Genomic DNA, 16,898 nt, shown 5'->3' with positions numbered 1-16,898 from the left:
CGAAGCTCCTCCTCCCCGCGGTGTGACGTCATATTAGGCGATTTCGGAGTCTCCGCTCTCGCTCATCTACAGCGCCTATCAAAGCTATGCACGCGCACCCTTGTTATTTTCCAGAAAGTCAGAAAGGACGTCACGACTGGTGTCAGTGTGGGGAAATATACCTGGTAAGCTTGCAATTGCACGCTCTGCCCACACGAGCGACACGCGCTTGGCAGCCCAAAAATCCTAGTAATAGGTCACGACTGGCGGGAGGTTTTTGTGTTTTCTCGCGTTTAGTTACATCTTCGGGGAAAGGGAACGTGATATTCAGATTCACGGGATAAAAACACGCCAGAATTCACCTCTAACGCGTTTTATTTTCAGCTTCCTTTTAAGTAAAGTACAAGCACATACTTAGAGAATGTACTTCAAATAAAGTACAATCTTTCTAAACCTACTTAAAGTAGTACTTTAAATACAACGTACCTCAAGTACTTCCCAACACTGGGTGTTTCCGACATTGTCTCCCAAACAGAACACGTCGGTTTTTTGTACTAAGCGTACTGGGCCTAACAACGTCGCTTTGAGTGAGTGCCACATCTTGGAGAGATGGCTGCACTTACAAGCCTGTACCTAGGTGGCTAATATTTTCATATTTTTTGTTTAAAAATGGCGAAATGTTGATGTAACCTGCGCCCAAATCATGTTCTAAAGACAAGAAAGACTGATCATGGGACACTCTTTCGTGCAGTGTGGAGCGTGTGGCCGACGCGCTATGGGCGACAGGTGCCGGTGCTGCCGTCGGAGCTTCCGAGGCTCCTCTAGCAGAGCCATCAGCACGCTGCCCCATCCGAGGTCTCCACACACGCAGACCAGCTTGGGCTGTTCGCTGCCGCCTCTGGGCGCACTGCCGTCGGCGCCGGACATCAGCCTCTGTGACGACCGCAGGGACGTCGTGGTCCTCGTCGGCCCGGAGGAGCGCAGGTCTGTCCTTCGTTCGAGGAGTTGAGCATAGACTATGTTTCACACCAAGTCCGGGCGCAGTCGACGCCATAACCCAATGGAGACAATTAAGGAGCGTGAACAGTGCATTGTCACGGTAATTATAGTCTTTGTGCGTTTGCTACTATCGGAATCCACGGAGGGCGGGCTGGAGCCACCCCACAAGGCAATAATATGCGGCCCCCGGCACGCTATCAATAACGATCCCCCGCCCCACATACACATATTCATTTTTGAAGGCGTTATAGGCGAAAAACGTAACGAAATACGTTACTTGTTACTTGCAAATAAAAAGAACGCGTTTCAGACCTACGTGACGTCAAAATAAAACATTTTCAGGATGCATCGACATAATGTCAAGAAACGTTATGGCCATGCAGAAACTTAGCGTAATTACCCTTTCCTATTTATTACGGTTCCACCAGAATACTTGCGAGCGAAATGCGGGACGGGTGCAAAAATTCATAACTTGGCACCTAGAAACACAAAGAAAAATTGAAGTGTGATTCCTTTGGAAGTTTTTGGGAAAAAGAAGTAAGGGGTGACGTGACTACGGCTACACGTTACTCGAAATAAGTAACGTAAGTACGTTATCCGTTATTCACTTGCTGCATTAAAAGTGTTCAACAGTTTTGTCGCACACAGAGGCTTACTACCGGTGATGTCCAGTACTACATAAACACAGCGAGAGTTTTGCTGTTTTTTTTTAAATCTTTTTTAAAGAGATCGCAGGATCGCAGTTTTCACCATAAAAAGACGGCTTGGCAGAAACATTCTAATTCTAACCGGGTGGGCGACTTGGCATTTCTGGTTGATGTTTTACACTACCTTAACGCCCGCTTGCCACACACTTCACCCAAAGTCGTTTCATCGAATCGATTTACATTTTGGTCAAATGGTCTGTCCTTCATCATGTCGTGAAGGCTAGAACTTGTTGGGATGTGAGAAAGTTGAATAGTAGACCATGATTTTTTTTAATTACATAAATAATTGATTGCGATGGCAAATTCATATCACAACTTTGGTAAAATGAGAGTCACAAATAGAGTGGGCATGCTACTCATTGAAAGCCATGCTAAAAAAAAAAGGCGCACTTTAAGCATAATAGTTTTCTAAAATGCACGAAGAGGCGTTTGAGTAAAAAAACGCTACATTACATATGTGACCGGTAATCCACATTTTGGGGCGTGGAGAGAGCGAAGTATTCTGTGGATACGACAACGATCTGCGGAGAGCTTGAGGCTGACAGCTGACGCTGCAAAAGTTAAAGAATGAACGTTGGCACACAGGAACTGTGGGTACGGTGCATCCGTAGGACTATCTTTCAGTTTTGTGAAAATTAACTATATATGGTTATATTTTTTAAGTGTTTAAAGCACCTTGGTGCATTTGAAATATTTTAATGTATTCCCCCATAAAGGGCTTGTGATGTTCAAATACACAAAATAAATTCCATATATTCTATATAAATATGATATTTACGGAACATTCAGGACCTTTGCTGTTCAACTAAGGCAAATATATTGTTGTACATAACAACTAAATATTTATAATTGTTTTACATTAATATATTTAGACTAATATCTTAAAACACAACAAATCTAAGTTTAAACTTTGCACGAATGCTTTTTTCGCAAATAGTCTTTTTCATGTGTTGCAAGGGACTCTCGAAGCTATAAAATATCAAAATTAAATAGAATACAATACTCGTCTCATTCCTTCTTGACCAGATGCGGGTTTCTGAGTGTTTCGTTTTACATTGGCCTTGCTGGTAATTTCTGAACGAACTGAATTGCCCAGTACTGGTACCGAAATAAGAAGGAAATTGGCTGAAGAATTAAGGCGTTCACTTCAAATCAGTGTACTTCGCGAGTCCCTCCTAGCATTATTACAGAAGACACAGACATGGAAAGACTCAATCTTCACGCATATGCCTACTGTCTCTAGCAGCTTCCTATGTGTATCGCGCTTCTTTCTTCTGGAACAACTTGGTAATAACAAAATAAAAACTAGCATCGCCTACAGTGTTATCAAAAGGCCCTACTTTCGAAGTGCACGTGCCACTGATATGTAATCCAGGTATTGCTGCCTGTCAAGTTATCAAAATTGGTCAGACGAAATCGGTTCTTGTTTCTATTTGTGCTGCACATCTATTGAGCCAGTCGCAAGTGTGTGACCCTACTCGGTAACTATAGTGCGAGTATGAAGTAAGAAAGAAATGGAAAACAATGATGAGAAGGTTAACCTAAGGGGTTAGTCACGGCTTGCTGGCTTGCTATTTTGTACAGACAATGAAAGTAGCGATGAAACAACTCTGGTATGAATCTTTCGCCACGAAACAAAAAGTCAAATTTGGGGGTTTTACACGCCTACCAAACGAAGGGCATCTGGCACGCCCCAGCGGAGGACTGAGGATTAATTTCGACCATCTGGGGATCTTTTGACGTGTAACTGAGAGCTCGGTTACACGGCGCCTTCCGCAGTATGCCCTCGTCATATTGCGGGCACCTCGGCCGGGATCAGCAAGCCGACGCTTTGCCCCGGAGCCACCGAGGCGGCCTGCCATGAAACACCCTTTGTGTTGTAGTTGTCGTCCTTTATAGCCAATCCAGCGACGGCGACGAACATGATTTTAGGATCACAAAAGAAATGAAGAAATAAAATTCCTCTGAGATCATTCGCCCTGCTCGCCTGGATCTGATTCCAGTAGTCGCCTTTAAAACTATTTTTGACAAAGACGCCATCAGCATTCTTTTGTGTTCTGTTATGCGCAACAAAATAACTTCTGTTTAGCCGCATCATAAGATAAAAGTTCTTCCCGGAAATCCTTTTCTTAAAGGGACACTGGCACACTCCCCCCACCCCCTCCAAAGTTTTTTTTTAATTTTTTGCCTCGCGATTTGATATAATACGCGGAGACTACCCAATCAATATTTTGCTATAGTGTCACGTATACTTTTATTAAAGACAAAATACGCAACTGCTCGAAATCGAAACAGAAACTCTACTGTGGAGGAAGAAGAAATATAGAGGAGGAGAATGTTACCAAAAATCACGTGGCTGTGCAACCTTTTTTTTTTTTTTCGGTTGACGTATTTGCAATTTTTTAGAAGCCACAAAAAATGGGTATCATATTTTTTGTTCATTTTTAGTATTAAGTGCGTTCCTTCGATAACCCACGGTTGTGATTATCTTGAACGGTTGTGTATAAACCATAGAAAACGGCACGTGACCACAAAGAAGAGAGTGAGCGTGACTCAAACCTGCCAGTTCTCGATCGGCAGTTTTCGCGTGGAAAGAAAAACGAATTTCGTGCCGCAAATTGTCTTCTGGGTAGTTGGGCTCTCATATGTCATGTACAAATAAAAAGCTTAGCATGCATAAATATGCTGTCAGTGTATTTATGCTTGCCAAGGTGCAAGTTGCTGTTTATGCTGCAATAAAACATAATTAAATTGAATAAAATGGAAAGAAATGTTAAGTGTAGGACGAAATTGTAGTCTACCTGAAGCGAGGTGAAGTTTTTTTTTTGACGGGAGAGGAGTTTAGGAACTTTTCTGATTGGTATTACCGTGAATTATCGTCTCTAAAGAAGTCGCTCATACTTCCTTACTCCCGGCCTCCTTAACCAACGCATACTTGTTTTAGGGGTATGCGTAGATTAATTTAGTACCCCAAACTTCGTTTCTCTCTTGAGATTTCCCATGCCATCTAAGCAGAATTTCAATCGCAGTTGGAACAACCTTCCAGTCTTTCTTAGGCTCTCTTTTTGTGTGTAGGCGATGTCAACGCCTATCAAGAATCCATGTCAGAAGGCGCTTTGAAAATTGTGCTTATTTTAGGACGAGAAAACGATTTTTTCCATCGAAACTTTTGCAGGGTATTTGCGCCTGAAGATAGATGGCGCAAGTGGACCATGTCCATGATTGTTGGGAATGAATTCGAGTGCTTACCACGTCAAACCTTAACACTTCCTAACAGGCTAACGAAAACACTATTTTCTAAGTTTTTCTCTGCTAAATCCATTCGGCAATTGGGACATTTTGACTGCTTAAAAAAAACACAAAAAAAAACAACGTTTCTAGTCAGTTTAAGCAAGCACGCTGAGCCTGGCTTGTTTTCTAAATAAAGGTGTCTTTTGGCGAACTTGCGAATTGCTGCTTGTTACTTGACGCAGGTTTCCGGCCCACGAGAAGGAGCTACGCAAGAGCCCGGTGCTCGATAACCTCCTTCGTCACGCCCAGCGAGTCGGGGACGGCTGTGCGGTAGCGGAGTTGCGGCTTCCCAAGATGCAGCCGGACGTCTTTGTTAAGTTACTTGCGTGAGTTTGCTTGTTCGGAAGAATACTTTGTGTTACACACTTGTGCTGACATTCTTCAAACTCGCTCTCGCTTCAAAAATACCCGTGCGTCTACCTCTTCGTAAAACATCAAGCACATCAATCACTTCGATATGAGGAGGGAGGTCCGTGAATTAAGTTTGTATTTCTTTTTTTTTTTTCAAGATAAAAGTGAAGTTGGCGTCGCGACATTGGGCATCACATGAGCACCTGAAACACTAGGCTTAATGTTACATATCCGGTCTTATTTTCAAATGAAAACGTTTTTCCGACTTTGTTCTCGAGCTTGCTCCCTAGATCACAGTGATTCGCTGTCTGGGCGTTTTACGGGTGAGTAGGCGCAGAAACATTTGCCAGAGACGCTGATTTCACTTCCAACATGTCACTAAGACAAGACCGCCTTGGTGGAAATGAAAAACGCACGTGCTAGCCGCTTATTGGAAAGAGGAAATATTTGATACGATCTGCTCCATACTCTAGACCTTTTCATCTCAGTAGCTGCCTGACCTGCGGATAAGGGGCGCTGATGCACTCGCCGCCATTAAGTTACTTCAATTTGGTTGGTTTCGGTTTCAGAGCGCACGTGACTGTGTTTGTTGTTTAATGTCGTTTTCGCTTAATTTTGTAAAACAAATGTGTCCCTTGTAGCCTACAACCAACGAAACAGTGCTACTGAGCTACTTTGAGAAGGAATTCGAGCATCAACTACGGGTATTTTTACAAGCACCTTTGATGAATCTTATTGCGTACATTGTTAAGTTAATTTCAGCTAGATTCGGCGACGAAACGACTGAACTGACGCACGGGGAGAATTAGCGTCGTATACGGTCGTACCCGATGGAACTAGATTGCAGAAAAATAAACTAATGATGAGACAAATGCATTCTCACATAGGGAAGAAGCAGATCCCCAACATGATTAACCGTATGCTGCATCGCGAAGGACATATGAACTCGCAAGTTTACTGCTCCCTGCTTGGTTTTAGCGGACAACAACTTCTTTTGAATTTCGCAAACCGAAAAATCTGCCATTATGACATAAATAATCTATAAAAAAGAAGTGGTATTTCATATATAGGCCTGACTTCTTTAAAGAAACTAAGTACTCAATGATTATTTTAATACTCCGACCTAGGCCGAGTTGGTCAATTCTTTCATTATCGGCCCTGCTAAAGTACTCATTAACCGTATTTCAGAATGTTGGTTTACTCAAGGTGTTACACAAGTGACAGACACGTCAAATTAAGCCAGACATCTGGCTTCAGTAAAATTTGCCTTATAAAATCAATAACAAAAAAAAAAAAAGAAACCGCCAATATATGACTGAAATCGAACATCAGGCGCAATTTCATGGACCTGTGTAGATATATCATTGCTTGTTTGAAAAGTGCGGGCATCTTCTAACTCCGGTTCCCTCAGACCCTGTCTCCGGATGAATATGACACTGCAATACTTCGCTCTCGGCAAAAGGGTTTATTCACTCACTCATTGCCTTGGGGGGTTTCGGGATCGGGGGACGGTCATCAGCGAGGCCGGGGGAGAGTCCGCTGCCACAGCAGCTGCTCCGAGTCCCAGCGGTGGTCATCCACACCGCGTCATGGGGACGTCGTCGTCCAGGGTCGCTGTCCGGTCCGTTTGTCGAGTCCGCCACTCGACGTAGTGCCCGCACTCCCTGCGCCAGCGTCCAGCGCCGTCCGAGCTCGCCTCCATGACCGGTCCCTTGTGAAGTCGGCAGCCCAAACCCTCTTCCTTTGTCTCCGTTCCCCTTTTGAGACCTTCCCAAGTCCTTGTCCCGCCGACCGTCCAATCGGGAACCTTGCTGCGAGCCGATCCTCCGACGTCAGCGCTGGGTGAGGGGGCGCTTGCCCCGTCCCTCCCGGAGAGCTCGGACGTTCCGCGACAGGACGGCGACGGTAAACGGGAAGGTCACGGGGAACGAAGGAGCGCCCGATAGTACGGCCGGTACGGCGGCGGGGACCAGCAAGGTCACGGAGCGCGGAGGAGCCAGGGAGAGGGTCCCCACAAAAGATGATGTATATTTTGGCGCCGCCAGGCACTGAAATTAAATCTCTATTGACCATCGACAGCGCCGCGCTCGAGTGATATTCATGTAGACGGCTTTTTCTCGGCGTCATATATTGCTAACCCCAAACTACTCTCCAGCTGTCTTCTGACAGTTTCTCATGCTGAAAATCGCGACATTTGCATTTATATAAATGAGTTCTATTGAACTGCTTATCTTAATCAAATCATTAAAGCACTTTAAACACTGGGAACAGGGACTGATTATGGTGTACTGTAAACGCATTATGTTTCGCGGGCTCAATATCTCGCGATTTAGGTCAAAGCAGAAGTTTTTGAATAATTCGCGGGTTCTCATTTTCGCAACGTGATGGAATCTCAGTATCTGCTTACGTTTTACGGGAATTGTTCGCGGGACCTATTTTTCGCGAATTGTCGGCGATTGGCGAAATTCGCGAAAATTAAATCGTTTGCAGTATTTTTTTTTAATTCGTGAAGCGAACGTTTATATCGCGAAAAACGATTAAGAACGCCAAAGAGATGTACGTGTAATGTGAGCAAACAAACCGCCTGATGCTGATGTACCATGAACCCTAGCATAATATAAAGTGCACGTTAAACGTTCGCTGCCTATTTCCTCTACGAGATCCCCCATACAATTAAAAAAGACTGTTTTCGATTTGGTATAAATATAATGAACGATGCTTTAAGGATATACACAAAGTGGCTCCTTGCGCTAATTGTTTTTGCCACCTTTCTTCGCGTAAATGCAAATGTTCCGCGGATATTAGTAAACAAACTTGAGTTGTCATAAGTAATTGATCTTTAACCCTCGAGGCTATCTTAAAGTAATCTATATACTCAATGTGCGTCAGTGCTAACGTTAATTCAGCCTGCATCATATATTGCCATTGCAGGTATCCGGTAGGCAGGCGGTGAAAATAGTCAAAACATGCTACTAAAGTAACTGCAGAAGTTGGGAACGTAATAATGTAATGCAATTAGGTATTTAAAATGAGTGCCGAATGACACTTTCCGGATTAAGGAAAGAAAACGCGGTGAAACACGACCGAAACATGCATTCAACGCCTTCGGCAAGGCGCGGAGGGGAGAGCGGAGCGACGAGTTCAATCAACCTAATGGCGGCCGTATCACCTGATTCTAAGATGGCAGCGCCTATGCGAGGTTGGGTGAAAAGGCCTATAACGCATGAAAATTAAGAACGAACTTTACCTCCAAAGTTTTATAACGTATGAAATGCAGTGTTTAAGGAGCGATCGCTTTAATTTCTTTAGAAGACAATATACACTATAGTTTAGTATAGGCCACGTGGCATCAGTATACAGGGTGCTTTTACTTATTCTTTCAGATTTGTTTAAAAACTGCCGTGAAAGCTACACTTATGCGGTTTGCGCAGGTGAGTTATACGGCCAAGAGCTCATAGTCTAGAGAGATAGTCGCAACTATTAGTCGGCTAATTAAGTAAAATCTGTGAATTAGTTTTTTAATTAATGCAAGTAGACATATAGTTCCAATTAGAAACTTGCTGAGCATCACCGAAAACCACTAAATTAACTATTTTTAAAAGGTTATGATGCCGGGACAGCGTTTTACGGCTTTCAGTAAAAACGCTCCATTTGGACACGTTTCTAGATTTCGGTTTCTTATCGGAGCGCATCTTCGTGCCCGCGGTCCTGCTCCCCGGTGGTCGCGGCGCGAAGCCACCCCCTCGCCTCCCTCGTAGAATGGAGTAAGTAGGGCGGATGTGTGTTGCGCGTCGCAGCCACTGGGAAGCAGGACTGCGGGCGCGTAGATGCGCTCCGATATGGAGCCGAAATCTAGAAACGCGTCCAAATGGAGCGTTTTTACTGAACGCCGGAAAATGCTGCCCCGGCATTATATCCTTCTAAAAAGAGTTGATTTAGTGGTTTTCGATGATGCTCAGCAAGTTTCTAATTGGAACTATATGTCTATTTGCACTAATTAAAAAGTTAGCTAACAAATTTTACTTAATTAGCCGACTAATAGTTGCGACTATCTCCGTATACTATGTCTTCTTGGCCGTATAACTCACATGCACAAACCGCATAAGTGTAGCTTTACGGCTTTTTTTAAACAAATCTGAAAGAATACGTAAAAACAGTCTGTATACGGTATGTACATATAAAAGTATAGGTCACGCGACGATATGTTCTGTGACGTCAAATGTCCCGGTAAATTTAGCGAAACAAACAAACCAACAAACAAACAAAGATGGCATATAGGTCACGTGACATCAGGTCAGGGGACATCCATTTCCCCGCCAAATTTAGCGGGGAAACTGAATTGGTGTACAGGTCACTTGAAGCCGGGTCACGTGACATAAATTTCCCCTGCAAATTTAGCCCAGAAACTGAGTTGGTGGATAGTTCTCGTGAGGAAGTAACGTGACATCAATTTTCCAGCAAAATTTAGTAAGGAAACGTGTCCGGTCATGTGATGTGAATTTTCCGGCTAAATTTAGCGGGAAAACTAAATCGATGTATACATCTCATAATGTCAGGTCACGTGGAATCCTTTTTCCCGATAAATATAGTGGGGAACTGAATCGGTGTTTAGGTCGCGTGACGTCACGTTCCCCGTTAAATTTAGCGTTAAATACCCGGACGGAAGGGCAGACAAAATTTTGGGATTCGGGGTCCCGTTTAAAATATACAAGTCGTAAGAAGGGGCATTCGCTTGCTTATATTATCTGATGTGATCTTGGACGTTTACTGGGTAGAACATTAGGCAGCTAAAAAGGTAAAATAAAAATGATCTCGTTTGGGGGAAAGCTGTTCCTGGCAGAACGAATGCAATAGATGTGTTCATTCTTGAATGCGCATCTTTTAATATTAGTTAGTTTATACATTTTTAATATTGACTCTACTTTATGCCCCCCCCCCCCCTTTCTCTCTATATCTCTCTCTCTCTTAGAGGAATTCAATTCTGCGGATAATTTTGTTGTCTTTTTCGTATTTAAAAATTTGTTGCAAGGAATAAAACCCGCATATTTATCGGGTGAACAACTAGGAGACATATTCTAAAAATATCAACAATGTTAAATTTTCCATGCACATATCTCGAAAGCTATTTGTTTCTAAGAGCTGTTTGTGTTGTCTGCGCAGGTTTTTGTATTCACAAGAGGTGTACCTGGACTGCGTGGCATCAACATTGGCCCTTGTGCACGCTGCCGACGAGTACATGGTGCCCGAACTTTTTACCTGGTGCTTGAACTACTTACTTACACACGTTGACGCGGATAACGTTCTCGAGGTCTTGACTCAATTGTCGCTCATCACTGGCAAGGTGGAGCCGCAGGAGAACCTTCTAAATGAAGTCAAGGACCGTTGTAAAGACCTGATAGACCTCAACGCCGAATGGTTGCTATCTAGCGACCAATTCTGTGACCTACCTCAACCCCTCGTGACCGACCTGGTGGCTAGGAGTTCTCTACGAGTGAAATCCGAAATCTCGGTGGCCAACGCCCTGGTCCGCTGGGCAACCCAGGCATGTCTCAAGCAGAGGCTCGATCCCACACCCGAGCACAGGCGGGCTCTGCTCGGAGACGACGCTATCCACGTTAGATTCTTTCAGTTAAACGAGGAATTCCTTCGAGATCCGGTGGCTCAAAGTCTTCTGGAAACGCGGGACCTAAAGTTAGTCTTGGACTACATGAACAAGCGACTCAAGGCTGAGCAGCTGCCGCAACACCTACGATACAACCTTGGTCTCTCCGAGCGCCGTCTTGCAGCCCTCAAGGGCCCCGTGCAGGGAATCTCGAAACCTGGAAACCATCTTAAGGTGGCAGCTCCACGGCAGCGCAAGACTGTCTGTCAGAGATTCAAGAAAGGCTTTGGAACGGTGGCATGGGCAGTCATCGCCTTCCTTGACTGATGACCGTTGTAATAGACACTCACGCCTGCCTTGGGTGACCATGAACAGTGAGCGCGAACGTGTTAGCTCTATGAGGCCATCACGGAAGGAGTGACCGTGCCTATTACGTATTTGGTCCTTATCGAGACCTCCATTGAACCTTTGTGCGTGTCGGCAAAAATAGTTCTACGATACGGGGAGGCATTTACGGGTTTATGAACGCTACATCGTCTACCCAACTTCAATCGACGATTGCTTATGGTGCTTATTATTGATTGAATAGTGCCGTAATTGATCAAATAACGAGGGGCACTTGTCATACACTTCCCTGTATAAAGCAATGCCGGCATTATGAGAGGCAAAAACATGGGTCAGCTTGATGTAAGTCATCGATCAGTTGCGAACTCAGCATGCAGTGATGTCGTTGGGATGGGAGGACACGTGGGATAAGGACGAAGTTGGTGTCGACCCGCAGCACTGTTTGAACTTGTAAACATGACTCGTTTTGAATATTTAATGTGTGCGGTGCTCGCTCGTAAGTTCAGTTGGAAGGCAATTAGATCTGGGGGTAGGATGATTTGTGTTATGTTAGATGACATCCCGGTCCTCAGTGATAAAGACCGCTGCTCATGGTTATTTCTAGTGCGCGCCAATTCGGTTACCTATTGGTTAGTTTTAGAAGCTGTTTTGCGATAATGCCCATGTATCAGTGCACATCCTGGGATTTAATGCCGCGAGCAGCGCATGCTCTCATTTTTTTTTGTGGAAAAAAATTTAAACCGAACATCCCGAACAAAAAACGTACCCCGTGGGAGTTTTAAGCCGCTTACAACCGCCCCGTTGCCATAGCAATCAGTAAAAAGTTTAACGCCGCAAGTCGTTGCCGTCGCACTCGGTCGAACTCACGCAAGTGTGTGAGCCAGCCTTAAGTTCGTACGTATCGCAGTGATGACCACAAAAGCTTTGTGTGATCTTGAAAATGTTTATATAATCCAACACTCCAGAAAAATGCTTCCGAGACTTTATTTATTTTGCTTGCCACTCAAGCAATCTGAATGCCGGCGTTTTTGGGTATATTAGTACAGTCGCATTGGTACCTTAAAACAGAGTGCGCACAATAGAAGGTACAGTGGCGCTTGTTTATCATTTGTTTGTTTTGGTATTTCGCAGTAGAAATTAGGCGTAACTTTATGATCTTATGTATGAAAAAAAAAATTGAAAATTTTGCGAGCGTTCTTTTCTTGCTGAGCTCGGTTAGTCGTAACAAATCTACAAGGATTTCCTAAAACATTTTAGAGTTTGTTTTCCCTCAAAAAATAAACTACACATCGCCGAACGCTGATTCTCCGCCCAAATGTAGCCCTAGCGGTGCGAACACGAAATACCAAAGTTTCCGAACTAACCACTATCTAATTCAAACGCTATAAGAGATGTTCCCATATTTGCAATGGAAAAATGATGGCCGACGGAGCCTGGAATACACGGAGCTGAATGACGCCAGTTACGGACAACTGGCGAATACGGGCTTCACTTTCTCAGTGAAATTTTGAGGAAAGCAGATATAACTTTGGAATGGTGTAACGGTTAGTTCAGAAACTTTGGCATATGGTTCGGACCGCTGGTTCTGCGTTTGGGCGTAGAATGAGCGTTCAGCAGCGCGTTGTTTACTTTTACTGTAAAAAGACGCTGTAAATTCTTAAGGGGGGGGGGGGGAGGGGGAAGGAAAGGGGACGCGCTGTACCTTCTCATGCGGGATCGTAATCTTGATAAATTTGTTTCTCTCAGGACTACATGTGTCCTACTTATTACCTGGTATGAACTAATCGAACGAAACTGCCTTATAAAAATATTAGTTCGATTGAATTGCGAATGACGTCCACTGCTCATACGTTTCAATTAATTGCATCCACAATTGGCATATCACGTGCTGCTCGACGTATCTCTATCTCTGGATTTAGTGAAAAATCATGTTTCCGGAAGAAATATTGATTTCCAGCGTCGATTATAATTTTCTATTGTCACGTAGCCAACGTATTTTGTTTGGTATCACGTTTTTAACCCATTGAAACAAGACTCAAAATTAAACCCTCACATTACAGGGGCGTAGCCAAGCCTGAATCATATTGTTTTTTTTTAATTGTCTGTATTCACTCCATAAATGCTTTGAATTTTTACAAAAGTACAAGAAAAACAACATAAAAAAAAAACAACTTTGAGGGATGAACAGCTGGAAGCTAAAAGAAACTTACCAACTGATATAAAGCTTAAATGAGGCAGATATATACTACAAAACAAAAGTGGAGGCAACTCGGCGTGTCTCTTATTTTATGCTTTGATATAGAATATAACATTTTGATAGTAAAGAGCTTTTTAATGCCAGGCGGTCTACTTCCATAAATATAAGAACGTGAGACAATACCTACTTTGGGCGATGAACGAATGTTCTGGTATTTGCAATAGCCATTCGTTAGTTGTCTTCAATATATGTTGTGATCATTTCAGCCAACGTGCGGCTGATTGGTTAGGTCGACAGAAATAATATAGCATTTTCTCGGGAACTCTATGATCTCTAGAGAATTGCTGTGCAATGCTGATCTTGATTTCTGCTCAGTCCTTGTCTTTCGATGTTGTTTCGTTACTGTTTTGTTCTTAGAAAATACCTGACTGAGATGCGAGGCCCCTTTCACTATCCTTGTCCACAAGATTGTGATTGCGATGGCGTTAACAATGGTGCAAGTAAATTCTTTAGAAAAACAACTTTAGACTGTTTGAAAAAAAAGAAGAAACAACATCTCTGTTTTTAAAGCATTTGTGATTATCGGGATAACTAATATGCCTCGACTAAAATCTCCTGTTTCCTCAGGCTTTACAGTAAACCACACGATGTTCAATATTATATATTCTTAAAGTGCGATTTTGCAACTGTTATGTTTGCATGAAGCGATAATTCAACAATTACGCTGGTGGCCATAGAATAATACATCTTAGCTTAGGTTGCGCGTGAATCTCTAAAATGTAATGAGCATGAAACAATGGGGCATACTGCTTAAATTAAGGGTGTTTTCATACATGCGGTGATGTTTGGTGTTCCAACGTCCTTACCTTGTCTAGTCACTTAATAGGGAGTTTTAGGGAACCGTTTCTGCACGTCCGATACGATACGATGCGCCCTCCGGTACGAACTGCGCATGCGCGGATCATCTCCGCTAGCGCATGCGCAGTTCATACCGGAGGGTCTATCGTGTTGTATCGGATGTGCAACAACGGTTCCCTAGAACTCCCTAATTAGCCAATGGTGTATTGTACTCGTAGCGGCATCCAAGTCAATTTATGCGCTGTTGTTTTGTTGTGTTTTTGTTATGTTTGTGTGTACAGCGTCGATGGGTGAAAAAGTCACCGAGAGGTCCTGGAAACTTCATGTAGAATGCTGCCAAAACTTGATTGAATTGTTTAGTTCATTTCATTTTTTTTTTGGGAGTGTGTGGCATTTCAGAAACATTTGTTTGTCTAGTCTCGCATTTTGCTTCAAAATGCTCGCAAATATATTGCTCGCGCATTTCTCTTGTATATTTATTGCTGGATGTATAGGTCTGTGAGAATTTTTAAGATATAGTAAATGTTTGTACAAATGTTTGTTTTAAAGCATTTTACCAACGTCATCTACTTACTCTCATGTAAACACGTTGATAAAGGAAGTGAACGTTTTTACGGTGACTGCTTATTTTGGTAAAACTCGGGAAGATTTTATTGTCGTATATATTTTTTATGTAAGATATATTTTGTGCCTACGGCACGTACTATTTTACTATAACGTCAGATTTCAAGAAATAAAATTGACTCAACTTTCCTGAGAAGAAAGAAAAAATAAGAAAAAGAAAAAGATTATTCCTTGAGAAAAAAAAGTGTGGGATGAGATTGAGCCAATACGATCCCTTCCAAGGTCTTGCTGAATATTTTAATAACATATTAGGTTTATTTCGTGCATACATGCTTTTGTGTTATTTGATGTTGCCAATTTCGCTATAGGATATCTAGTGAGTGTAGGATGTTAATGACGCATATGGCTTTGGTATTTACGATACCTGATCTAAAACAAATTTAAAGCATATATAATGACGACTTTGTGTGTAAAGGGGTAGGTAATTATATTGGCTATATTTTATGCTTTGGAAACGCTTACACAAACTTAGAGGTTTTAGGCTAAACTTAAAATTTACATCATGAAGTTAGCTCGTCGGAATGTAATTTTTTGTTCGGAGAAAGTAGATGAGCATTGAATAAAAACTTGTTATTATAACTTTTTATTGGATTACGGAGATTCAGCTTGAAGAATAAGAATAGCTGAAATGTCAAAGAAGTAAAGGGGAGTTGTCTTCTCAGCACTACGAGATCGACGTCGGGGGACGTTCGGAGAGTCGCTTGCTACACACCAGGTAAGTTTAGCTACATAGTTATGCTTCGACGGAGGGACTCTGCGTAATTCGTGGATGTAGAGGGATTAGTCATGAGTGGAGATTTTGAGTAAACAGGAAGGCATTATTGAGTATCTGTGATTTGCATCATAAAGTCATAAAAATCCGCTTTGACGACCGAATAAGGGAGTGAAAATTGCTGTAAAGATTCTATACAATACATCAGTTTTAATTTATGCTGTTATATTATGAACATCCATAGGGGTACAGTCCTAGTTTTACGTATATACGTAAAATGCGTCGAGTGCGCAAAGAGCTGATATTTTATATCGTATCTACTCGCACAATCAAAACGTAAAACAAAAGTTTAAGAAAAGATTGAGATAAAAAAAAAGATAGTAGTTTTCTTTTTTTTTTTTTAGAAATGTTATTCTATTCATACTCTTGTCATTTACGTAAATTGCCGTGAAACGTTTTATGGGTCCAGATTCCGAGGGACAGAAGATCAATGATGGGTGGGGAAACATTACACGGTCGTTCTTGATTTCATAGTCGAACTACGAATAAAAGGGCCAGCTATGTCTATCATAGCCTATAGTTATACACATACAATTGTCAACTGCATATATTTTCTTGACAAAATTAAAAAAAAGCTACTTTACCTGGAGGTTGCCTGAACGAGCCTATATGACTTCATGTAGAATCGCCACAATGAATTATGGTATAAGTCTGCCTCTTGAGATGACAATCGGCCAATACTGGCGTTATCACTGCAGTTTACCCTCATTGCGTTAAGAATTAATAAAAACATATTTTTGGATTAGTCACTCATAAACACCACCTAAAATAGCTCAGGATTGATTTCTAAAAATTTTCAGCTCTGTTCGTTATATAGCAGCACTGAAATATCGCAGTTTGCTTTCAAGTATCCTTACGCTCCTTCTCTGTGAAGCGCAGCCGTCAAACAAATATTTCAAATGTAAAAATTAATAAAAAAGATAATGCTTATCTTAGCTACGTCACCCCATGAATTACGCTCGCGTTTATTGCGAAAACTGCAGACCCACTTGACAGGGCAACATATATTTTTTCTAGTCCTGATTTTTTATTGAAAGGTACTCCTTAATAAAATGTTTCCTTCAGTCTTTCTATGCTCACGGTACTGTATAATTTCGCGTAATCGACGCACTAATTGTGTGTTCTTCTTTCTCAGAAAGCACCAGCCAATCATTGGATCTAAATTTAAAACTA

At 42.4% G+C, this 16,898-nt stretch overlaps 1 protein-coding gene across 1 annotated transcript in view; it reads left to right on the top strand.

Annotated features, from left to right (window-relative positions):
- Positions 1-14,866, top strand: part of LOC8031140 (BTB/POZ domain-containing protein 6) — a 79,223-nt gene extending 64,357 nt beyond the window's left edge. Inside the window, exons 3-5 of the mRNA XM_002404399.5 lie at positions 731-963; positions 5,159-5,302; positions 10,488-14,866. Coding sequence (XP_002404443.3) covers positions 755-963; positions 5,159-5,302; positions 10,488-11,256 — 1,122 coding nt within the window. The 5' untranslated portion in view covers positions 731-754 and the 3' untranslated portion in view covers positions 11,257-14,866. The remainder of the gene's footprint in view (positions 1-730; positions 964-5,158; positions 5,303-10,487) is intronic.
- The last annotated feature ends 2,032 nt before the right edge of the window (positions 14,867-16,898 follow it).

The sequence above is a fragment of the Ixodes scapularis genome, unplaced genomic scaffold (genome assembly GCF_016920785.2).
Source record: "Ixodes scapularis isolate PalLabHiFi unplaced genomic scaffold, ASM1692078v2 PGA_scaffold0__279_contigs__length_252992795, whole genome shotgun sequence".
Taxonomy (NCBI): domain Eukaryota; kingdom Metazoa; phylum Arthropoda; class Arachnida; order Ixodida; family Ixodidae; genus Ixodes; species Ixodes scapularis.
Note: the sequence above shows the minus strand (reverse complement) of the source record. Positions and strands in the feature narration are given on the sequence as shown.